This window comes from Phasianus colchicus, chromosome 3 (genome assembly GCF_987193195.1).
Source record: "Phasianus colchicus chromosome 3, bPhaCol1.hap1.1, whole genome shotgun sequence".
Taxonomy (NCBI): domain Eukaryota; kingdom Metazoa; phylum Chordata; class Aves; order Galliformes; family Phasianidae; genus Phasianus; species Phasianus colchicus.
This window is the reverse complement of record NC_143438.1, coordinates 37,031,813-37,057,477: the sequence shown is the minus strand read 5'-3', so window position 1 is coordinate 37,057,477 and position 25,665 is coordinate 37,031,813. Positions and strand designations below refer to the sequence as shown.

General features: G+C 35.6%; 1 protein-coding gene across 7 annotated transcripts in view; it reads left to right on the top strand.

The window, feature by feature from the left end:
- The window catches only part of ZNF236 (zinc finger protein 236), a 67,265-nt gene that overhangs the window by 36,912 nt on the left and 4,688 nt on the right, over positions 1-25,665 (top strand). For 5 of the 7 annotated variants that reach the window (XM_090137297.1, XM_090137296.1, XM_090137295.1 and 2 more), the window contains 18 exons: positions 315-575; positions 801-1,051; positions 1,465-1,566; positions 6,359-6,510; positions 7,638-7,744; positions 7,838-7,989; positions 8,103-8,315; positions 8,797-9,076; positions 9,526-9,629; positions 11,664-12,029; positions 13,321-13,466; positions 14,613-14,856; positions 15,260-15,439; positions 16,320-16,472; positions 16,715-16,905; positions 19,004-19,135; positions 21,629-21,826; positions 23,251-23,380. In XM_090137297.1, the coding sequence (XP_089993423.1) occupies positions 315-575; positions 801-1,051; positions 1,465-1,566; positions 6,359-6,510; positions 7,638-7,744; positions 7,838-7,989; positions 8,103-8,315; positions 8,797-9,076; positions 9,526-9,629; positions 11,664-12,029; positions 13,321-13,466; positions 14,613-14,856; positions 15,260-15,439; positions 16,320-16,472; positions 16,715-16,905; positions 19,004-19,135; positions 21,629-21,826; positions 23,251-23,380 (3,362 nt within the window). The remainder of the gene's footprint in view (positions 1-314; positions 576-800; positions 1,052-1,464; positions 1,567-6,358; positions 6,511-7,637; positions 7,745-7,837; positions 7,990-8,102; positions 8,316-8,796; positions 9,077-9,525; positions 9,630-11,663; positions 12,030-13,320; positions 13,467-14,612; positions 14,857-15,259; positions 15,440-16,319; positions 16,473-16,714; positions 16,906-19,003; positions 19,136-21,628; positions 21,827-23,250; positions 23,381-25,665) is intronic. The other 2 variants (XM_031589048.2, XM_031589049.2) reach the window with 2 other exon arrangements.

The window sequence follows — 25,665 nt, the reverse complement described above, 5'->3', positions numbered from 1 at the left end:
TGTGGACACAGTTTTAGCTGAAATGAGCAAATTACATGTGAATGATGATATCTTAATCCAAAGAGTATATTCATTTCAACCCAAATTTTTTTAATTCAGGCAAGTCTGACGAGAAAGCGCTGCTTCTAGCTCTGCCATTGATGGTATGCAGGACGCATAAATTATTAAAGCTTTAATATCCAGATTTTTTTTAACTGAGGCTGCTTCCATGCATGCAGCAGTTACCATAGTGTCTATATTTTACTTTTTTAAAATTTAATATCTTAATATCTCTTAGAATCAAGCAAATTAACTTTTACTTTTCTTTTAAAAAGGTCGCATACTGGTGAAAAGCCCTTTAAGTGCTCTCAGTGTGGAAGAGGTTTTGTGTCAGCAGGAGTTCTGAAAGCACATATTAGAACACATACTGGACTGAAAGCTTTTAAGTGTCTTATATGCAACGGGGCCTTCACTACTGGAGGCAGCCTCAGGCGGCACATGGGGATCCATAATGACCTTCGGCCATATATGTGTCCATATTGTCAAAAAACATTCAAAACCTCATTAAACTGTAAAAAACATATGAAGACTCATAGGTACGTTTACGATTTTTGTATGTATCCTTCAATGTCTTTTAGCAGTTAAATATCCTTCCTTAAAAATACTTTGAAAGATGACTTTACTCAGTAAATGCTAATAATCAAAAAGGATACTTATGGGTAGCTGAGTTCAATTAACTCTGAAGTAGATTATTGAGTATAATAAAAATTCTGACAAGTAGCGCCTAAGCCATAAAAAGACTTCCTTGCCTTTCCTTGCAGGTATGAACTTGCACAGCAACTTCAGCAACATCAGCAGTCTTCTTCAATAGATGATTCTACAGTAGATCAACAGAGCATTCATGTTTCTGCACAGATGCAGGTAGAGATTGAAAGTGATGAGCTGCAGCAGTCAGAAGCTGTTGCAACAGATCAGCAAGCAATTTTAGAGTTAGACCAGCAGCCAGTAGGAGGCACAGAAGAAACAGCACTTGAACAACAATTGGCTGATCAACCTTTAGAGCAAGATGAGGGTGAGTATCTGAAAATAACCAGAGCAGTAAAGGGAGTAAAAGCTCACTACTTGATATACAGTTTAGGTATGCTGTTAAAAAGATAGTGTATATTAAACTTTGCACTATTTATCTGTATCAACTAAAATTACCAAATACATAGGAAAAAAACACTGACAGAAAACTTGTGCATATCTCATTTTTATTTGTTGTTTTTCATTGTGTAATTGGTTAGTAATTACTACAGCCTGCAATAATCAAAGGTTTAAATATGTATTCAGCTAATTTTTTTTTTTAGTTTTATTCAAGGAAAAGTTTGGATTACTATAAAATTCTTAGGAACAGCTGAATTGTCCTGTTAATTGCATCTTTATTTTATTTTTTTTTTTTCTATTTTTGTTTTCCATCCAATTCCCTTCTCTCCCCCATTTCAGATAGATTTGTGACATCCCAGCATGCTTTACAGGAAAACATGACTCAATTTGAACAACAATCTATAACACAGCAGTCATTTGATCAACAGGGCTTATCACAAGGTTGGTAATAAATAAAAATTTTATAAAGCTTTTGAAAGTAATCTTTATAAATTTTGTTTTGCAGCATAGCTGTCATAAGGCATTTTGAAACAGCATTCACAATTGAAGTAATTGCAATATAAGAAACCTTGCAGAAATACTTTCTTAAATTACTGTTTTGAAGCTATATGTGGTAGAATATTTTGAATACTTAAATATAATTAGCTTTTCCTTTTATGAGCTGATATTTAGTCATAAAACTATGAAATTTATAGTCAGGCATTCTATATTCCTTTCACGATTCTGTCTGTAATTACTGTGAAAGCTCTAGCTGTACTTGTTCAGAACCTGAGATGATCAGAAGCAGTCTAAGATTTGACTGAGTAGCTGCTGAGATTCATTATAAAAAAAGTGAACAATATGTAATCATGTAAAAAATCAGTTTCACCTAATGACAGCAATTTCCTTTGTATTTTTGTAAAGCTACATGCGTGACAAATGAAGAGAACATAAATACTTGGAAACTTCTTTGTTTTAGCTATAAAATACTCAGAAATGTGCATAAGGAATGCTTATGTAGTTCGCAGAGAATGAAGAAATTACTGTTTCTTTGCTTTTTGCTGTTGGCTCTCTTGAGTTGGTGCTTATATGAAGATACTAGTTTTTTGTTTGGGGGGAGGGGGTGGTGGTGGTGTTAAGTTTACGGAGTTTTATTTGTTTCTGACTCCAGCAAAGAACTTTACCTAACTGGTAATCAACAGTTGATATCCCTGCTGACTAAACTTCTCTATTCTTCATTTCATTCCCTCTTTAATTGGATGGAGCCTTTCGTAAAAATATAATCTATTGCTAAGTTGTGTGGAGCTGTGAAGAAATAGGGTAATTTGTTGCAGATTTCAATTCTCTAGGTTATGCTACTTTGTGTGTAACTGAGAAAATAGATTATACTCCACCTCTATTAAGCAAGACTGAAACAGATTCTATTAAAAACCTATAGATTATTATTAGTTACCTTTTGCAGTTGTCCGAGTGAGCAATAAGAGACTACAGAATAAATGTGAAAACTGTCACCCTCAGTGTTACTTTCAGTGTGGTGGTGGTGGGTTTTTTCTTTTGGATTTGTACAGCTTTTTTGAATTTATAAAAAACGTTATTTAAACCTTGTTTATTATTTTAGTTAAGACTTCCGTTTCTAGTGTGTTTATCTTCTCCTTTAAGTAAGTGTTGAATACTTCATGCTTTTTTCAGGGAAGGAAAGTGTACTAGATTCTACAAAACAATCCTTTCATCAGAAATATAGGCTGATCATCAGCGCAATTATAAAATTGGTACTGGAGAATCAAAACGTGTTTTTTTTTTCCTGAAGCTCATTTGTATAAGATGTTTCCTGTTCTACTTGGAATCTCATCCACAGATTCTCAACTCTTTGAAGTTTCCTTGAAGATCCTGGAGCCCTACAAAATTTTTGAATTTCAGGTAGGTAAGCATTTGCGCGGATGCATGCGTTAAATTGGTCGACCCTCTCCCTATGTCTGCATCTGTGCTTCATGCTCCTACTTTCTTTTTCCTATCAGCTAGACAGAACATTCAAGTTCTAGACATCTTTTTTAATTTTCTTCACATTTTTAGGCTGTATTCTTGTTAAAATATTTTGGCTCAGTGTTTATTAATAGAACATCATCAGAGTTCCTAGAAAATCTTCAGTAGGTTTTATTTTTATTGTTTGTTTATTTTAAAGAAAAGGGGAGTACGTGCATTTCATACAGATGGCTGATGCATAGGTCTGTGTAGACCTCTCAGAACTTGTTTTTTCTTTCAGGTTTGTTTGCAGTACTTCTACAGAATTTCTGGTTTGTTGAGATAGTTTCTTTTTGACATGTTCAGACTAGTTAAGAAGTGCGTATATTTTGAGTATGCTTCTGATCTCATCTGGAATTTGTTTTAGGTAGTTTTGAAGGACAGTAAAAGCACTGCAGTGTTCTGTCTAATCTTACATATCCAGGTATCCTCATTTTTAATGAGATGAGAACAACTGAAGAGATCTTTTTATCATCTGTCACCAAACATGTTTTCATATAGATTATGTCACCCTTTCTTCCTTTGAAATCTCCCTGGAAGCATGGTTGAATGTTAATAATTAAATTAGTGGTAATGGGGGGAGTGTTTTGGAAATACTACAAGAATTTCAAATACTATTATTTTGTAGCCTATGCGAATATGCCCTTGCCACCAGACTGCTGTTCTGCTTTCTTAAGAACTTGATTTACAGTCTTAGGACTTGGTACTCCTGCTCTGAGTAACTGTTTGCACATGGATTACAGTGAATGGTGTTCTCTTGGTTCTAAAAGTTGCCTAAGTAGCAAACTTGCAGAACATTTGATTGCTGGTCACTGATCTCCATAGGGATCAACAAGTGCATGTACATGCATTTGTGATCTTTGAATTGAATTTGAATGACCTGTCAGTTTAGAAAACAAAGACTTTGTGTTGTCAGTACAAACCAAGACAGTGTATTTTCTATGAACTATTATACAGTTTGATTTCTGATTCTCCTCTCTGCTCATAAACTGATTTACAGAATATTCTATATTTTCAGTAAGTTCTGTCAGTGTAGAAGAGAGTAGGTTGGGTGATGTTACAAAGCCAAGAAGAAGTGAACATTACAAATGATTACTTACACTGAACATAAAAGGTCTTTCTAAGTTTAGAAGACTGTTGTATGAGACTCCGTTTATTAACTTTAGTGCCAAAGTTGTTTTCTGTTCTTTGCTTGGCAAAAAAAGGTTAGGCAAAAATGTGAGGGAAATGATAGGTAGTGATGGAAAATAAGAGCAGAAATTAAAGGCTCTAGTTGTACTTCTGTCTCCTCAGATTTCTTAAAATTGTTCTGTGAAAATAGTGTGGTGGTGGCAGTTGTCATCCACATGCTCAGAGTGGTCAGATTCTTTCAAATTTTGAGAGGACGTTGACTTTCAGCCTAGGTGCTGAGCAACATTAATGATGTGTATCTACTCCTGTTATACATCACGTTTGTATTTATCCCTGATCTACTTTCAGAAGTAGTATTTCTTTCTTCACTTTGTCCCAAAATAACTCCAAATTCAGAACTTTGCTTCCTAAGCACTTTGGGAATTTTTTTTTAATCTCTGAAAAAAAATTGGTATGGAAAATGACAATTATTAAAATAATTGAAATGGGTATTGGGAAAATAGCTTTTTTACTTCTTTGTTAGTAAAAAAATAGTGATTAAAGTATACGTATTTTTTTTAGATTGTTGTTTCTTCTTACATTTGATAGTTATGTCCATTTCTGTATGGAGGGTATGAAAGTGGCATCTTTCTTTCCCTTACTTTCTTGAGGCCTTTTTTGTGCGTGTATTCTTATCAAATGTAGCAAGAATACTACTTTTCCATAACAATGCTTCTAACATTTTGTTTGAAAACAGCAGGTGGCCCTCTAATGACCATAAAGCTTTTCATTGCTGTTCTTCATACTACTCTTAGTTTGTCATTTCAGTAAGTGTAGTTCAGCTACAAGATTTAGTCTCTAGAAACTTTTTATTTCCTATAATCTTGGTAGTTCTAAGAGAGAATCTAATACATGAGTTGCAGCATTAGGTTTTGTTCTAAATTACTACCTAACTAATGATGCTTTCAAGATTAGTTTACGTTTGTGGCTTTTCATTCTATGGTAAAAGCAGTAGCGCATAAGTAGATTACTTTTCTATATAGATAGGTGTTCTTTTGCTGTGAAAAATATCTTTTGGGGCAATTTCTGCTTATATTTAACACATCCCGGTGTTTGATATTCTGTAATTCAAAACATTCTCTAAGCATTGCTTTTTTGGCCTCTGGTGCTGTGATGATCTGATATGGGTTTGTTTCTACCCTGTTTTCATAACCTTCACCCTTTTTGTCCATTGAAGGCAAACTGCACAGAAATAATAAAATTACTACCCTTATTAATTATAAATACTTGTGGTTTCTCTTTTTTCCCCTGCATAACATTTACTTGTTTATTTATATATGTTAAAAGTATTAAGGCTTGGAAGGGCTGATAAAAGAGCATGTCTATTAGTATAAAAAATTGCAACCTGAGTTATATTTCCCTGGCTTTGAATGAGTTGTACAATCCATTCATTCGTTTATTTAGAAAACGAGGTAATAAAGATCTGATGTTCTAGAAGAACAAAACTAAATAAATGTCAGATCTTTGTACTGGAAATGTGAATGAAAATGTTTATTTTTACTTTGCAGTTTGCCTTTGAGAGGCCATACTTTACTATTATCTAAAGAGTGGGAATATGTGGAGGAGATCCAAAGTAGGAGACAGTGGGGTTACTTTATCAGAAACTGGAGTTCTCCTATTGGGTCATCTCCTCCACTCACCCGCCATCCTCCCCACTGAGCTTTGCATCCTTGTGATCGGCTTCCAGTGTAGTTAAGGGAGCGTGGTACCAACGTGGATAAAGGGAGATGGGTCAACCTGTTTGACACATGCATGCTTACATACAAGAAATTCAAAATTTCAATGGCTCTAAGGTAATTGTGGCACCCTGAAGAAACTTCAAACAGTGTTTTTCTGTGGAGGAGATTGTCCAATAGAATTCCAGCTAAAGGTAAGTAACCCAATTACACAATTATGCCAAAAACAGTTGTGTATTTTGCCACTGGGCAGTGAAGAATATAAAATGAGTATTACTGTGTGGTAATACTACTTTTATCTGTTTTGAAGGTAGTCTTCAAGAAATGTGGTGTTATACAGAGTTCAATTCAGTGTATTTTCTGGTCTTGTGATTTTATATTTCTGGCAGGGTTTGCAGTTAATGAGAGCTACAATCAACAGACTCAGTTTCCAGCTGTACAGCAGCTGCAGGATTCAAGCACACTTGAATCTCAGGCTCTTTCAACAAGTTACCACCCACCATCTCTTCTTCAAGTTCCTAGTACAGACGCTATTAATGTAGTAAGTACTGCTAGATGGCAGAATCCACTGTGTTGGGCTCAGTGAGGATTGTCTTGTGAGTTCTTCATAAATGATTATGTGAACTGGGAAATCAGGAAAGTTTCACAATCTTTCCTAGGTTGATTTTGTTCAACAGCTGGGAAAAAGGAGTGTGGCATGTAATTAGTTCTTGTTTCATTAAGAATTGTACACTTTGCTCAAGACTTTTAAAAAGATATAATGCCATGAAGTAAAATCATAAATCTGAAACTAAGGAACCCCTATGAGTCTTCTCATGTGACTTAGTGTTATAAAATATCTTGCATTATTGCATTGTGTTATTTCCTAATTCCTAAATTATTAAAGGTATGATCAAGTAATAAAAACATTACAAATATAAAAGTCCTCATTCACTGAGGTTACATAGTACATTGTTCTTTCATGGTTCTCATATGGTTAAGTTTGTAAAGCAGATCAGTTGCTTAAAAAAACTTTGCAGTTTAAATTTTGCATTTTATTAACAGCAGATAGCATGAAGGCCATATCTAGTAATGGGAACTGTCTTTACCATACTGAACTGCGTGAATTAAAGCTCTTTTATGCTTTTTGGTAAAAGACAAAATCCAGTCAAGGAAGTGAGGTGGGTTTTTGGATCTGAAAAAGTTGGAGTAAGTTCAGTCCCTGAAGTTTTCTTCAAATATTACAACATGTTGTTCTGGAGGGTTTCTCTGTAGTTGTTTGTCAGAGGAAAAACTTTTCCAGAAAGTACTGAAGACTGTCAGTACAAATGGGTATTTTGCTGCTCAGTGTAGGTCTTCTGCTTAATAAGTCTACTTTAGGGTTAAATTTAATCCTTCAAACACCGTAAAATTTAGCAAAATGTGAGACCTTTTTTTCTAGACTTGTAAGGAGGTTTAAGTGCACTTTGACAGTTTATTCCAATTCAGTAGATGTGCATTTTTCTGCTTCTCCCTATGAAAGAGCGAAGGTATTGTATTACACTCAATTTCTTGTCATGAATTTGTGAAAGAATAGATCTCTGGCTTTGTTATGTTTACTTCTGTAAATGCTTTAATTTTCTTTGCCTACTTGCATGGCTTTGTAGTAGTATTTTGTTGTTGAAATTTACTTGAGGCTTTGATTTCTAGACTACTCGCTTGATACAAGATCAATCATCACAAGAAGATCTTGAATTGCATACCCAAAGGCCTCATTTTCTTGAGGACAGTGAAGATCAAAGCAGGCGTTCATATAGGTTTGTTATATTTTACTTTTAGGTTCAGCCATAGAATTTCCTGGATGTCTTATGGCCACTAACTGTATGCAACTAATAATTTTGTTTTAATAGATGTGAATATTGCAACAAGGGTTTTAAGAAATCCAGCCATTTGAAACAACATGTACGATCGCATACTGGTGAGAAGCCTTATAAATGCCAACTATGTGGCCGTGGCTTTGTTTCCTCAGGAGTTCTTAAGTCACATGAAAAGACTCATACAGGTAACAGAGTATGCCAGCTCTACATTTTCTTAAGTCAGAGTGTTTACTGTACCCAAACTTGTGTAAGTAAACGGAACAACTGCATGTTACTTACTTGTTTCTGTTACTTTAAGGAGTTAAAGCATTCAGCTGTAGCATTTGCAATACATCCTTCACAACTAATGGCAGCCTTACAAGGCACATGGCAACTCACATGAGCATGAAGCCTTACAAGTGCCCATTCTGTGATGAAAGCTTTCGAACAACTGTTCACTGCAAAAAGCATATGAAAAAACATCAAGCAGTCTCCTCAGCTGTAGCATCAGCTACAGAAACAGGAGGGGGAGGTAATTTCATTTTTACTCTTACAGTCCTTACTACATAACAAGTACAGATGTTTCAGTAGGTTACATGAATGCAATATTGCAATAAATTAACCTTAATGCATGGGTAACATCTAATATCCAGGGCTGCTGGAACTGCTTTTTTGTCTAAGTTGTTATAAGAAGTCAGTCTGCCAGGAGGCTACCCAGTGTACTCAAGGTATTGTATGTTACATAATGACTTGTGTGCCACTAAAGTAGAAATCTTTTGTTCTAAATAATTTGTACCTGTATTTAATTATTGTAAAAACAGAAGTAATAAATCAAGTGTTATTTTAGAGAAATATACATAGCTAGGTCTCTTAAAGAGAGATTAAGAGGAAGCACAGGCTGCACAGTGGCCTTGTATTTAATAATGTGTTAATAATAAGCATTTTGTTTTTGTAATTTCAACTGACAGATTAAACATACGTGCATACAAATATATATATATTTTTTTTTGTAGTTGCATGCGTTGAAGATGACGATGAAAATTCTGAAAGAGCTTCCAGAAAATCTCGTCCTGGTGTCATAACTTTTACAGAAGAAGAAACAGCAGAACTGGCAAAAATTAGGCCTCGAGAAAGCGCTACTGTCTCAGAAAAAGTTCTTGTTCAGTCTGCTGCAGAGAAAGACAGAATTAGTGAGATCAAAGATAAGCAAGCAGAATTGGAAGCAGAGCCTAAATATGCCAACTGTTGTAGTTACTGCCCCAAAAGCTTTAAAAAGCCCAGTGATTTAGTCAGGTAAGAAATAGAAAACTTCTATATCTTTTCAATTTTCTAAATTCTTTGTCAGACATTTGGTAGTAACAGATCATTTTAACTTTTTATGTCTAAGCTAAGGCTTGGCTCGTGTTTATGTAAATTTATCTTTTTCAGAATGGCTTAAAAATATGTATCAAATTGTTGCATGTTCTGTATCTGAGTAGAACGGCCTTTTCATGTTTCCTGTGCTATTAAAACCTTTTTTACAGTTTTAGAATTTTTCTTAAAACAGGACTTGCATATAAAAACAAAAATATCCTTTCAGTTTGACAAATTGTGTAAATTTGAATTGTCTTCCTTAGTTGTTCTGCTTACTGTAATGCTGATATTAATTATTAAGGATTTCTAAAATTAATAATATAGAAAATATTCGTAGAACCTGACATAAGGACAGAAATTCACGTGTGTGTGTATTTTGGAATTATTAGGCATGTTCGTATCCATACTGGAGAGAAGCCGTATAAGTGTGAAGAATGTGGGAAGAGTTTCACTGTAAAATCCACTCTAGATTGTCATGTTAAAACACATACAGGTCAGTATGATTTCGAATGTCTTTGTCAAGAAACCAGTTACTTTCATAGCTGTGTTAGCTTGAAGGTTTTGAAGGGATTATATATTTCACTATGATGTGGGAAAATGACATGAGTGCCATTGCTAGGTGACATTTGGTGCTTACAGCATCATCGAGTTAATCGTATGGTTTATGGCATTTAAAATGCTATAATAATGTTCATGGAAAATATATATATGTATCTGCACTAATTTAATTATAAATTAGCGGTAATATCTCAGTGCTAAATGGTTATCCTGAGCATGAGGGTGCAGTTAAAAATAATAATAATAATGTTTAAAATTGTTGAAGTTTGAGTTTGTGGTGGTCTTTAAAAATGCTACATTGTTTGCAAAAAACTTAAGATTTGAGGTGATTGTTTTAAATTTCTTTGAGCGAGTACTTCAATTATGCTTCCTTTCAGTTATTTTATTAGATTGGTTTGGGTTGGAAGGGACCTTTAAGATCATTCAGTTCCAATCCCACTGCCGTTGTCAGCAGTACCTCCCTCTAGACCACGTCCAATCCAGCCTTGCTTTGAATGCTTCTAGGAGGGGGCTTTCTAATGGATGCTTTTGGCCTTTGTTCTGTGGTTACTATACATAGACCCTTCATTGTAATACATAAAACCAGGTCTTAGATAGGGCTAAAGGTTGTGAGATTCGGTTATTAGGCTAAATATTTACTTCCAGCAGCGCATTTTGATTTAGCATATACAGTGTAGTGGCATAACACACATTATACTTCTGCTTCATTGCTTATTATTTTCTTGTGTATGTAATGGTTCCTTTTAACATTCTAATTGGGTAGCAAGCAGTATGACATGATCTTGTAGATGCAATAAAGTACACTTAATTACACTTTGATGCTACTTTAGCATTTGGCATTTGTATATACGTCTTTTCATGCCAATTTGTAATAGTTTTCCCTCCCTTTCTGTTTTGAGCCTTAGATCCCTGTTCATAGTTGAAGTTCAACGTTCCAGTCCATCCATTCTTCTTTTCACTCTCCAGAATTTTGGTATTTTTATAAAAATCACATCAGGTCTTAATTTGAATATTTAACCTTCTGTTTAAACAGGACTTCAGATGTTGAGTTTACTTTCTACTCTTTAGAACAGAGTAGTTGGAAGGGACCTACAAAGATCAAGTCCAACTGTCTGATTGCTTCAGAGCTAAACGGAAGTGAAAGCATATTATTAAGGGCATTATCCAAATGCCAATTGAACTGTTTTGATGTTGTTAATTAATTTGCTGTTCCCTTGTCCTCCGTTCCACCCTGTCCTTTTTTTTCCCTGGTTTGGTTTTAGTGGGAGAGGCTGGAAAATGTTTTTCTCCATGATACTCTTTATGTGGGAGATGCCTGTGCTTGCAATCCGTGCCTCTGTTGTCTTCATGAACTACATTGGTTTATGTTATTCTTAAGTTGTTTCTGCTGAACTTGAACACTGCTAGCAATTTTGTTTTTGTTGAGCGAAAAGTGACACCAGTGTAACCTCAATCTATAATCTGAAATAGATGGAACTATAATTCAGGAATTTGATGGGAAATTCTTCTGAATAAATGAGATGTGGAACTTAATAGGAGAAACTGCATGCCCTGATTGTTTTTGTGATCTCATTATCAGCTGTAAATAACAAATATCACCAGATTATAGTAGTGCAGTTCTGACCAGAAAGTAGGTTTTTGTCTGTTTTTTTTTCTCAAATTGAGGTTTTTTTGAAACTACTTGGTTAGTGAGGAATTTGAGAGATTTTAATGAAAATAAGAGGCCTTAAGGTGACTTATTAAGATTCTGAATGAAAAATAAAGTGAGTTTCAGAAATTAAGAGGAGGTAAATATAGACTTAACTTAGGCTACTGGTTCATATGAAAAACATCCAAAGTTATAAAAAAAGACTAGTTATTTCAAATTCTTTCTTTTCAAAATAGTTTAGAATCAGTATTTTCTTAAATTGTTGGTACAGCCCTGTTGAGTTTTAGAGTTATTCTCATTTATCTGTGTTATTTTTTCCAGGTCAGAAGCTCTTCAGTTGTCATGTGTGCAGTAATTCTTTTTCTACAAAAGGAAGTCTAAAAGTCCACATGCGTCTGCATACAGGAGCAAAGCCATTTAAATGTCCACACTGTGATTTACGGTTTCGTACTTCTGGGCGCAGAAAAACCCACATACAGTGTCATTATAAACCAGAAACAAAGAAGGTTAGGAAGCCTGTTGCCCGCACTTCAGCTGAGGGACTGCAGCCTGTCAGCCTTCTTAATTCGTCTTCAACAGATCCTAATGTTTTCATCATGAATAACTCTGTTTTGACAAGTCAGTTTGATCAGAATTTACTTCAACAAGGACTTGTGGGCCAGGCTATCCTTCCTGCTTCTGTGTCAGGTAAAAATGGATGACTTTTTGGTGGTGGTATTTAAATCAAGTACTGAACTTTGTTTTCTGTTAGAGTTCAGAAACTTATACCAAACACTACTTCCAAACAGGTAAGTGTTGTATTGCGTTGATAACTTGATGCACAGTGATGACATAAATAGAAATTTACTTATTTTAGAATGAAAGTGAAAATGTTATGGTAGTTACAGTTAACCTAGAAGGTTCTCTTCAGGTCTGCTGTGATGTTGGACTGTAGAAAGGAAAAAAATGCTGATAATAAATAGGTAGACTATTTGTATTCTTTTTGGTAGTATTCTTGCTCTTTCCTAATAAGGAGAGAAGCAAAACAATTATTAATACCACATTTACAAATCAAACTTTTCAAATAACATTTACCGATATCTTCCAAACTCGTTTGGCTGGATTTCGATAACTGTTCAGACTAAATCACAAGATGAGCACAGATTACTAGAGTTAAATACCAGAGTGATACATTGCAATGAAACTACCTAGTGTTTGCTTGGAATTCTGAATGAACAGAATGAGACGTTTATAGTATGTTCAGAAATCCTAGGAAGAGGCAGGAAACTTCTGAAATCCAGGCTAGTGGTTTGCATTTTGCCCTGAGTAGATATTTCTTGTGAAGGTGTTTTTATGCTAAAGATACTTATTCACAAAAAAGGATGATTTTTGGGACATCCACCAAAGGATGCTGGTTGATCATAATAAAGGTATTTTTGGAGATTGTATGTCAAACACCAGGTGATCTTTCCACCTTTTGGGAGCTTTTGTAGAGGTAGTCTCTTCAATTTTTAACATTAGCTTTCTGAATTGTTAAGATTTTAATTTTCAAATGGTAATGCACTTTTTTTTCATCCGTGTGATTACATAGGTTGTCCACAGTTTCCTTGAACAAGATTTATGTGCTATATATAAATATGGTAACAACTCTCACGTGGTTAAGGGTCAGAATGCACACACCTTGAGCATACAATTGCTGCTTGTTTTTAGGGGTGGCATACACTTGGGAACACTTAAAGCAAATTTCTCCAGATTTATTTTCATAGATGCTCTGGAGTGGTTCTTGTTTTGGAAGATGCCAGCTACTGCTTAAATAATAACAATCCCTAAATGACATGGAATTTATAAAATTTTAAACTAGCCAGCCAGAACATTGACGTAACACACAGAAGTGTGAATGTGTAGTTTCTGTATTGATTTTGTTTATAAAAATAAGCAAGCTAAAAGAGGTGGTCAGTAATGATAAAGAAAAACATAATGCAACTGTTTTCTTTGGTAGCTGGAGGTGACTTAACTGTGTCCTTGACAGATGGTAGCTTGGCCACTCTTGAAGGAATACAGTTACAACTTGCTGCTAATCTGGTTGGACAAAATGTTCAAATCTCTGGAATAGATGCTGCTAGTATTAACAACATAACATTACAGGTAGGTTGCTTTCAGTTAATTTGATTTCTTTAGTCAGTTTGAAGACTGAAGGAAATTTAATGAGTATATGTACTTCTGAAGTAGTACCTTTGAGTGAGACATCTGACAGTTCCATGCTGCTTTATCATGTTAAAACTTAGATGCACGGTGGGGTTTTTGTTGTAACTTTTTTCTCTTCAAGTTTTTCAGATTTTTACCTCTCTGGGATTTTGACAGATTTCTTGAAAATCCATATTTTTTTTATTTTAATGGCGTTTTGTCTTCTCATTTTAAAAAACATTTTAGGCAACATCTCCCCTCCCATTCACCCTCCTTCTCAAAACAGAAGAACCCAAACGTTACTAAGAATTTTCCTTACCATGACACTTGTGTTATTTGTCTAGTTTTAAACATTTAGATTCACAGTTCAGATGCCATTTGAACTTGTAAAATGAACAATAGAAATACTTTACATAAAAGATGGTGAGATTATTAAATTTGAAAATTCAAAATGACATGAAAAAATGGTTTGATGAAATTGGTTGGGTTTGATTAGTTTCAGAGACTTGTTTTGGGGCTGGAAAAGACCTCTGGTGACCTCCATGTCCAATTCCTAGGTCAAGGAAAGATCATCATCTGAATTGCATTGGTTCATTTGAAGTCTGTCTACTTAAAAAGTTTATAGCTAAAAATAAAGGAAACTGTATTGTAGTTTTGTTTCCCTTAATTCCCAAACACTCGTCTCAAAGAAAACAGTGTATATTTAAATATTGAAAACAGGTATTTTCTAGTGAACTGGGACTTTTAGGACCCATAAAGGCTGAAAAACAGATCATTTCTGATGGTGTTTTTCCCTTCTGCACCTTGCCTTTTCACTTTCAGTGACTTGAGAGCAATAAGCTTTGCATGCTTATTGCACACTACAAAATGCCAATATAGTAGGTACCCAGTATGCCTATTTGTAGCTGTGATCATGATTTCCCAAACATGGCAGTTGAATAGACATCCTACATATAGATACTTAAAAAATTTTGTTTATTTTTTTAATAGTAATTTTAAATAATATACATTCCAAATGCACCTTTTTGAATTCTGGATTTGTTATAAATATTCATGTAATTCAGGTTTATTAAGTTGGATTGATCAGATTGAGAATTTGTTTTTCAGATCGATCCAAGCATTCTACAGCAAACGTTACAGCAGAGTAATATACTTGCTCAGCAACTAACTGGAGATCCCAGTATGGCTCCACAGAATCCCTCCCTCCAGACAACAGAAAATGCAGTGCCAGCTAATGTGGTTATTCAGCCTATATCAGGCCTGTCTTTGCAGCCTACAGTAACATCTTCAGCTAACATGACAATTGGATCCCTATCTGAGCAAGAGTCTGTGCTGACAACCAGTGCTAGTGGTAAGTAGTGCCACTAGTCCTACGCTTCGAATTTTTTAGCATTAATTTTATTACACATTTTTTTAATACTTCATTTAGTAAGTTGGATATATGCTTCTTGTAACAGCATATTTGTCAAATTCTGCAACTTTGTTATCACTTTCGAATACAAGGTTTTCATAATGTATGCTACAAAATTGAAGAATATGTATAATGTTTAGGAACATAAAAGCTTTATAAATTGCAGAGGAATAAATTAGACTGTGGAAACAATTTCTCCGTTGGATTACAAGTTTTAGCATCTTACCTTGGCTAAGTCTTTTATAGCAGCTCAAAAAATAATGTTGTAATTGTAGTTTTACAAAATATATATTGTAAAGAAAAGATACTCATAGAAATTTTTGTTCTACCTCTTCATATTTAGGCACACAGGACATCTCCCAAGTCATGACTTCACAGGGTATGGTGTCATCTTCAAATGGACAACATGAGATAACATTGACCATAAATAATTCTAGTTTGAGTCAAGTTCTAGCTCATGCTACAGGTTCTACTACTGCAAGCTCATCAGGAAGTCCTCAAGAAATCACTCTTACAATATCTGGTTGGTATTTATAATGATTTTTAGTGGCACCAGATCTCTGTTTCATAGGCTAGCTGGTACAGTATTTGAGTATATTTTTGCTGTCAGCTGCATTTCTTTTTATATTCATTGGCTTTAAAAGGTATTTTCTAAATCTACCTTTGAAAACCAAATGCAATTGCAGTGAGTACGAATGTTAGATCAGTTCCCTGTTTTATTCGTAGTCTTATTTCAACAGATATTTCTCAGGGGGAAAGTTTGTGTAAGCAGTTCTTATTTCCTTGCTGTGACTCATTTGGCTTAATGCAACTCCTGAGTAATACTGGGGTGGGATAGGAGCAAGCAGCTCAAGACAGGCATTGGGATTGAGTTTATTTAATCTAAATTTATTTACATACCTATTCCAATACATATTCTAATAGATGTTCTGACCATTCTTGCATGTGTACTCTTCAGTCTCTGTAGTAAGTAGTTAGTACTCTAGGTGTCTTTAAACACATTTAGACTGCCTTTAGGAAACTGATTTTATGTACAATATAATTAGCAGTCCACTTTCCCCAAAGACAGTTTTGTTTAATTACATTTCTTAAATAGATCCAGTATTTTAACTATTAGCCTTTAGTTTGCTAGCTTGTATAGTTTCGTGAAGTTTGTGCCTTGAATTTAAGATCAGTATTTGTCTAAATATTAAGTAGTACAGGTATTTCTCTGTATATTGCTATCTGAACCTATATTAAGAACATGTTGAAGTTTTGTGTAAAAATGTGCATGTGAAGAAGTGAATCTTGTTTTGGTTTTATCTTCTGCTTTTAATTTATGATCACTTTTTTTTTAAAATAGAATATAGTAGTAGAATAATGTTGAGTTATTTCTGGCTGTAATAGCACTAATTTCTGTTTAGGTCAAGATCTTATTCAGCATAATTCTGGAAGCAGTGATCTGAATAGTAGCCTAAGGCTGACAGCACCAACCATCAACAGTCAGAGTACAGGTGCAACATTAGCTATAAGCAACGACCACCTTCTTTCTCAGGGCACTTCACTAAACGCTCCAGGTATGATTCCAGTGATTTTTTTAACAAAATATAAACTTGTTAAAAAATAAGTGCTAGGCAGGAATAATACGATCTTGCACGGTACAATTAAATAACAACAAGATTTCGATGTTTTCTCACTAGTTTTAAATTGCTGTACCAAGTTAAATTATCCACTCCACAGAACAAGAAGGAAATGCCTACTGCTAGGATATTCTGTAGAATGTTTGTTTTTATTTGTTTTTATTTTGCATATATTCCAGAGCTTAATACAACAACTGGAACAAACCTTCCTTCAACAACACCCATATCTCAATCTACAGTTTCTGCCCAGAATTTGGTCATGTCTTCATCAGGAGTTGGAGGAGATGGTAGTGTCACTTTGACTCTTGCTGATACTCAGGGAATGTTGTCAGGTGGTCTTGATGCAGTTACACTTAATATCACATCACAGGTAAGAAGTGTTTTTTGAACTGACAGATAAACTAACATTATTGTCTTAGAGGGCTGGAACTTAGGACTTTTCTTAGAAAATAATTTTGTTTGAGATCAATTTTTTGTGATAACTCATTTTATATATAGGTGCTATAACTTCTTTAGAAGGCAAAAGCTGTCAAAACCTTAAAAATACGAGGAACTTAATGTCTTCTAATTGTAGCTTTCTTTTGTTTTCCTCTTTAAATAAAAAGGGGGATGAGTAAAAAATATTTGCTGTGGGTACCTAATCGTAAAGCTGGTAGATACTATTTTCTTAAGGACTGGCATAAATGTTACAGTAAAAATGTTTCAGAAATGTTAATAGCAAATCTATTTAAGGTAAGATGCATGCAGGATAAACAATAAAAAAAAAAGATGATTATCTTTTTGCTTTGTGTTTTTCTTCTGGTTAAACTTTGGCTGTGTCTTTGTTCTTTATTGTTGTGAGTGAAACTGTTTTGTTGTCATTCTTAATGAGTTATTGGTTTTTTATCCCCACTTTTCAAAAGATAGGACAGTATGATCAAAACAAGAAGCTGTGTTGGGAAGAACTGAAAAACAATTTTAAATTTATCTGAGGAGGAATAGTTAATCTTTAATAATAGGACACGTTATGAAGACTGTGCTGTAGTACCTTCCTTGAGGTCCTGCATCCTGGAGACCTAAATAAGATCATTCTTTTACCTTGAGCATGCTTGAGAACATATGAACTGAAGAGAAATTGGAACAGGTCTCTTTACAGCAACATGAAAGTTTTTAAATTATGTTGTCTGGAAATTGATCCAGGTTAGGGCCATGGAGATGATTAAAGAGCTGGAGCACCTCTGCTGTGAAGAGAGGCTGAGAACTGGGGATTTTAAGCCTGGAGAGGAGAAGGCTTGGAGGAGGATGTATTGTGCCCTTTCAGTACTTAAAGGGGGCTTATGAAAAAGATGGAAACTGACTTTTTACATGGCCTAATAGTGAGAGAATAAGGGGAAACAGTTTTGAAGTTAAATAAGAGATTTGGATTAGACATCAGGGGGAAATTCTTCACTCACAGGGTGATGAGGCACAGGGGCTGCCCAGAGAAGCTGTGGGTGCCGCATTTCTAGAGATATCCAAAGCCAGGTAGGATGGGGCTTTGATTTCATGGAATATATTCTTGCCCATGGAAAGTGGGTTGAAACCAGAAGGCCCCTTCCAACCCAAGATGTTCTATGATTAAAGAGATAAAAGTTACAAGAAGTTACACAAGAATAATGCCATATGACTATCATCTCCCAAGCAGCTTCAGTATTAATTTCATTCTTATCATAATGTAGGATTTTTGTAGTGTCATAAAAAGCCAAAGTCAGGAAAAGGTTTCGGGAAGGCTTCTTGCATGATTCTTGTGAACTGTTGAGAATTTTTGACATTCCAGCGTAAAGAAGCAACGTACGGTTTCATTTCAGAATTTGTAATAATTTAAACAATGTAGAGTTAGCAGTGTTGATGTTTATTAATAAGACAGACGCTATTCTTATTGCTAGATCAAGTAAAAAATTGGATGTTGTACAAGCACACTATATATAATATGAATCTTGATCAATGGGTTGGTAATGTGTAACATACATTCACATGGAAGATGTAGAAATAGAAGTAGTGTGATTTTAAAAATTCTGAAATTTAATTTGTTATTTTCTATTTTGACTTCATGTACTTTGGAAGTATGTTTAATTAATAGACTTAAAAAAGGAAAAACTTGTGGGAAGACCACACAAAAAAGCAAAAGATAGCGTTATGGAAAGCATCATCTGAAAAGGCAAAAGACGAAGAAAGGCTGAAATGTGCAGCAATTAATGCAAGAGTGGGAAAAATTAGAATTTTTGCTTTTATGGACTTCTAATTGTTCTTACACTTACCTTGGTATATTTAAAATGGGAGGAGAAGAGGGAAAGCTTATAGGAATTGTTCAAATAAATTGTCACGGTCTTTTTCAAGGAAAAAAAAAGTAGTAGTTTTGAAGTATAAAAACAACTCGTGTGACTGCAGTTAGTTGTTTAAATGTAGTTACTCTTCCTTTTTTTCTTTTTTTTCCCTTCTCTCTTTGACAGGGTCAGCAGTTCCCTGCTATACTCGCAGATTCCAGTCTCGCTAGCCAAAGTGGGTCAGGCTCGCAGCAAGTCATACTGGTGAGCCATACACCCCATTCAGCAACTACAAACTCTGATGAAATAACATATCAGGTAGATGCAATATATTTCTGTATCTCTTGTGGGTAAAGAATGTTATTAATAAACATATTAGAATAATTCCTTTGTATGCTGAAGCAGGAAGGCTGATGTCATTCCCAAGTAAGAGCACTGGGAAGAGGTTCATTGTGACTTCCTAGTCACCCAGATTGTGTTTAAGTTCTGAGCTGAAAAAGAAAAGAGAAATACGTTTCATAATGTGTTTTTCTACAAACTGTAGCAATGTGTACTCAGCAGTTTTCTCCAAAAAAAATCCAAGTAAATTTGTTAGATAATAAAAATAAATGAAGTAAAGAGCTGTGGGGAAAAGCAGCAGCTATTGCTATATCTTTTCTTTCTGTTTTTTTTGTTTGTTTGTTTGTTTTTCAGCCAAATTGGCTGAACAATGGAGTATAAACTTTTCAACTTCTTAAGTGTTTAGAGTTTCCACGGGCTGTTATACATGAGTAATGTCAGTACTAATATCAGAAGGGGTAGCTCAGACTTGTCTTGTTGAAGGTAGAATTAATATTTTTATCCAGCCCCGTAACGTGATCTCTAAACTGGGAATTCTGGTAGAGGCAGATGATGATTACCAGATGTGGGGCACTGGATTGGCAAGCAGAGGTCAGTATGCAGGCAAGTTGTGACTGTGAGTGAGTGAAACTTTGAACATAAAAAAGGCTTGAAAATAGGGGACCCTCTTCAAGTTTATGCTCATAAAGGTAGTGAGATGACAAAATAGTAGAGGAAACTCCCTCAAGCTTCTTGAAAATTGTCAGAAATGCATACCTCTCTGGCATGTCTGCACACTGATGCAGCTGGAGGTATGCTTACAGTCTACAATCTGATGGGATTCACAGAAAGAAGGTAGAACAACACACAACACACAAATGAAGCACAGTTATGATAGTATGACAGCTTTTTAGGACAGGACAAGACGACCATAGTGGGATTATGTGGAGCTCTGCTTAGGGACTGGATGATGAGTCAGCTGGGACTTTATGGTGAAGGCTGTCAGGAAGATCAGGTTGTGGTGAATACTAATCATTTGCTACAGATCATGTGATTAGGAAGAATCAGAAGATTTGTATTTCATCAGATAGTCTTGGCTTTCCTGCCCCTAGCTAATGCTTTGAGTAGAGGAGCTGAACTAGATGATTTCAAGAAGTCTCTTCCAACCTAAGTAATTCCATGATTTGCAGTCCCTGGTTTTGCGTATACTTCAGCCCGCCTAAGATCCTCTGAAAGGGCAACAAGCCAGGGTGCAAGGAACCTAGGAAACTTCTGGAATGTATTGATAAATTTCTGGTACAGGAGGCTGAAAAGCCAGCAAGGAAAGATGTTCAGCTGGGCTTCATAATTGGAAACAAGGAAGAATTGGTCAGGAATATCAATGTCAGGAACACCCTTGGTAGCTGAGTCATAAATAATGGAGTTCAGGCACTGGAGAGAAGGAAACAAACAAATGACTGAACTGCTGCATTCAGTGATGTTGTTACCTGTGTAACAAAGTCAAGGCCATTTGCTAGTGGTATACCTCAGGGTTGAAGTACTGGGATGAGTACCATTTAACCTCTTCATTAATGACCTGCATGATAGAACAGAGAGCGTACTCAATTGATTTGCAGATTATAGAAAACTGAGGAGTTTTTGATGGATTAGATGGTTGTGCTGCCATTCAGAAGCATATCGATAGGCTGGAGAACTGGGCCAACAGGAACTTTGTGAAATTCCATTTAAGGAAATGCAGAGTTCAGTCCCTGGAGAAAAATAACTCCATGCACTGGTATGTGCTGGAAAGCAGTTTAGTAGAGCAGAGGTTTTTTTTTTTTCGGGGGGGAGGGGAGGTACTAGTGAACAAGTATTTAACCATGAGGTAGCAATGTGCTCTTGCAGCAGAGGTGGACAACATCATCCTTGGATTCATTTAAGAGAAGGATTGGGAGGGAGGTGATTGTCCCTTCTACTCAGCCCCATCTGGAGTACTGCATCCAGGCTTGGGGTGGAGTTCTTGGAGTGGGTCCAGAGGAGGGCCACTAAGATGATCAGAGGGCTGGAGCTCCTCTCCTGTGAGGAAAGGTTGAGGGAACTAGGCTGCTTTAGCTTGGAGAAGAGAAGGCTCTGGGGAGACCTCATTGTGGCCTTCCAGTACTTGAAGGGAGCATATAAACAAAAGGGGGGATGACTGTTTATATGGGTGATAGTCTCAGGAATATAAAACTGGGTGTAAGAAAATATTTATGTACTCAAACACATCGGATTTTACGACATAAATGAATTTGAGCATAGTTACTCTAATCTTTTTGTTTCCTTAAAATTTGGTCATTCTTAAGAGCAGTGAAATACATGTTTGTTTACATACAACTTGTCTTTCCTTTGTGTTGATAAGGTGCTTGCAAGCACCCTCAAAAAATTGGTCACATCAAAGCAACATCCAGAACACCACCCAGTCTGCTGTGAGTGTACTTAAGTAATTATTTGACTGTGTTTCATAAATCTTTATAGGTGACAGAGGTTTCTCCTAATGTGACTAAAAGCAATCAAGCAGAAAAAGAAGGTCGTGTGCACCAGTGTTTTGAGTGTAGTCAGACCTTTTCTTCAGCCACCATGTTGATGCATCACAGTAAAGAGGTTCATGGCAAGGAAAGAATACATGTTTGTCATGTCTGCAATAAAGCCTTTAAGCGGGCAACACATCTCAAGGTATTTGGTAATAACAGTGGATTGTTCTGTTAACTTGTTCTTTTGTTTTGGAATTGTTGCCATGTTACTGAAAGATACCTGTTAGCCCTTCACTTTTTCTGTTCATGGTGTGTGAAGTGCATGTCTGTGAGGGGGAATTTAAATGACAACATATGCTGATATAACTCTTTGATGGAGCATGGAGAAGTTTTTAATGCATATGTTGTCCACAAAAAGAAAAATGTGGATACCTGTCATATAAACAGTGGTGTCAGGAAAAGGTGTTTATTCTGTTCTCTTATATATATTATTGTTACTTATCTTCTTTCCCAGATATACTTTTTGTAATTGTAAAATGCAAAGCAAAATCCTTGATCTTATTTGATTTTTGGTTGTTCTGTTTCGTGAGTACAAGTGACATCTTCAGAGCAAACATTTGTTTTAAAATCCCCTTATATTGTTGCTGTTCAGTACCTCTTAAGAAAGTTTTTCAGAAGATTTCTTCTTGCTGTAGTATCATACTTTCAGGAAAATGCACTTTGGTGGTGAAGTTTGTGCCTTTGGGGCAAGCACATGTGACAAAAAGATTATTGGTTCTTGGCAAAACACAAAATGCTGTGAAACTCAGTTTCCTATATTTGAGGAGAAGGTTTTCAGCAAAAAAGAAAAGAGATTTTAATACAGAATTGGTAATTGTGAAGATGAAGAAATCAGATACCAATCTCCTAAACTTCTTTTTGTAGAAATAAACTTTTTGAGCCCAGTGTTAGTGAATTAAGTTCACTGATGATAAATTATTGTTAATACCTAATAAAATTTCATATTCTGCTGTCTTACCTTTCAGTGGTTTTTAGAATGTTTTTTAAGAACCTTAGTGGTTGTTTTTTTAAAGTAATTCAGCAATTGGTTGTTAGTAGCTGTGTGTGTGTGTGTGTGTTGTAGCAGTCCTCTCCTTCTGAGGCCTTTACTGTTTTAGGATGATCTTCATTTGGGACCTGGGTACAAATGCCTGTGTATCAGGCAAGTGATGGGGAAATGGATACTGCAGAAAGGGAGAAAAAGTATCCAGTGCTAGCTTATGATGCATAGTTGACCAAAATCTATGTTTGTAAGTGATGAAAACATTCAAAGAGCAATGGTTTTCATGAGTAACATATTATTTTACTTCAGATAATTTGTGAAGGTAGTAATTTATGCAAAATAAATAATTCATGACAGAGGCTTTCAGAAATGTAAAGCTACTGATGCCTCAGCCTTACAAAGAGATGATACACAAAAAAGTATCTCTTTTAGAAAAAAAATGCAGGGTTCCATCTTCTGTGTTTTTTCTATTGATGACTGAGATCATCTGCTTCTATCTTCAAAATGTGTATATATATTTCTATGCTAAATACTACAGATTTTTGAAATGGTTCTAAGATGTCATCTTTTCTGTGCTACCTTAGGAACACATGCAAACCCATCAGGCTGGACCTTCACTGAGTTCCCAGAAGCCTCGGGTGTTTAAGTGTGATACCTGTGAAAAAGCTTTTGCGAAACCAAGTCAGCTGGAGAGACATTGTCGCATTCACACAGGTAACACCAGAAATGATCTTCATCTCACATGGGTTTCTCCTGCATATGTGACTGTTATATTTTGGAGTGTTTGCTCTTAGGTTCAAGTAACTGCATTTAAATAACAAAGGAAAAAGAAAAGAAAAAGGTTAAAATGAGAGCAAACTTGAAATCTCAAGTAGCATGATGTTCTGTTTAAATCTTTGCTTAGTAGTGAGGCTAAGAATCTCCATATGTTGTACTCGCTGTACTGCAGCAGTGATGTGAATACATGAGCTTATGTTGAAAATTTTGTTGAAATAGATTAATGAAAGGATGTTTTAAGGCATTGTTTAAAACCACTGGATATCTTCAAGACTAGGAGAATGTGCAAATGTCTTGGTGTGTTCAGTGATGTTAAATAAAGAACAGTCTTAACTGCTGATGCTGACTGCTGTATGTGATGCTTTGTGGTTAGTTAAACCATTAGTCAGTTCATCTATGTCTGCTGCTAGAATACAATGTTGTGTTCTTTACTGCTGAGTTATTTTCTTTAACTGTTATTCTGTAATTATACTACATTGTCTCCTTCTGGGGAACACATATTTCCCTTGATACAAGTGCTCTTCATGCTGCAGTTTGCTGCGTGTAATTGAGCCCATCTGCCTTCCCCTTCACCTTGTGTATATTAACAACATGAGTTTTAAACACTGGAGTCATTTCTCTGAAACAACTTCTTTCTTCCATACTGCTGCTGCCAGTTAATGGCTGTCATGTCTGCTAGAATTAAAAAGGAATTGATAAAGTTATCCATGTTGCTTCTAAGCTGCTGAAGACTAAGAAATATAACTCTGTTTGCTGTAGCATAGGAAACATGATTACTGTTTCCTTCAGTAACTCCTGAAACATGATTACTGTTTCCTTCAGTGGGTCAGCCAGAGCTTTCTCTTTCTGTAGTATCACTGTCTTATGTAGCCTTTAGCTACTGTTTGTGGATTTAAGGCAAAATTTCTAATATCTTCATTTAAGCTATCTTGTTAACCTTGTCATTTTTCCATAGCTGGCATCACTTGCTTGTCTCTGAGTTTCACCTTTTGATTACATCTTTGAACCTGCACATTCAGTCTTGTCATTTTAAGTATTGTATCTCTGAAGAATAGGCTTGCCCATATATTCAACTTTCTTGTGTGTGCTCTCATATCATATATCTCAAAATAGAATTTTCTTTTCTCCGTCTTCAACAAATAAGTGTCTTATTCAGATCCATTTGAACTACTTTGGCTTTTCAGCAGAACTCACTGCCAGATGTCTCTGTATCGTGCTGGACTTCCATTTATATACACCTTCATTCTTCTCTGTTGCACCAACTGCAAACTGTCTTCACATTCAAGTGACTTTGAGCCACACTTAATTGTGTTCTTTCAATCTCCCTGGCTCCTCCTCTTACTTCCCCTATCCATATGTCTGTCCTTCCTTGCTTCCCTCTTCTCTCTCTACACCAAATGACCCACGCTGAGCTCTTTATTCCCGTCGCTAAACAGCATGTGATCCCTGCATTTCTCTCCCTGTTTAAAATTCCACACATCTTCATCCATTCTAACATGCTGTGCCAAACGTCGAGGGGAATGTATTATGTTCCTTGAGTGTTCATGGAATAGCATCTTTAAATTCTTTTGTTTATGTGACTTCTGGTAGGTTGTTGATGTGTGGGGACCATTGCTTTGTATTGATAATTTATATTACCCAATTATGCCATTACACACTTGTTATCTTTTCATTATTTTCTCATATTTATAGCAGATTCTTAAAATTTGCGTCTGTCTCTGCTCTTTGTTCATGATGGACTTAACGTGGTAGAATTTCAGTCTACATCTAAGACTGCATTGTGGTGTTATAAATAATAAATGACAGGATTTCCAATGGAAGATGGGGGGGGGGGAAGTAGATGAAGCTGGAAACGTAACATTGCCACAGGGAATTGTTTTAACTTTCTGTGTAACAGTGATCCTATTTAAAAAGAAGATTAAACAAAAAAAGATTGTTGGGTGATGAATGACTCTGATTAGGGTTAGAATACTCCATATTTACTCCATATATTGTGTATAAGCAGTTACTGAGATAAGGTATACCCTATCTGTCTGTGCTTTCTTGCAGGCTTTTGGTGTGTATCATGAAGTCTGCAAATAAACGAATGTAGTCTATTACTTGCTTTTTACCATGAAAAAAGGATTTGAGGAGAATTATTCAGGAATCCATGTGTTTGTGGATGAATTAGATCAGACCTATATAATGTACAGCCCATTATGACATTGCTTGATCTGGTGCAA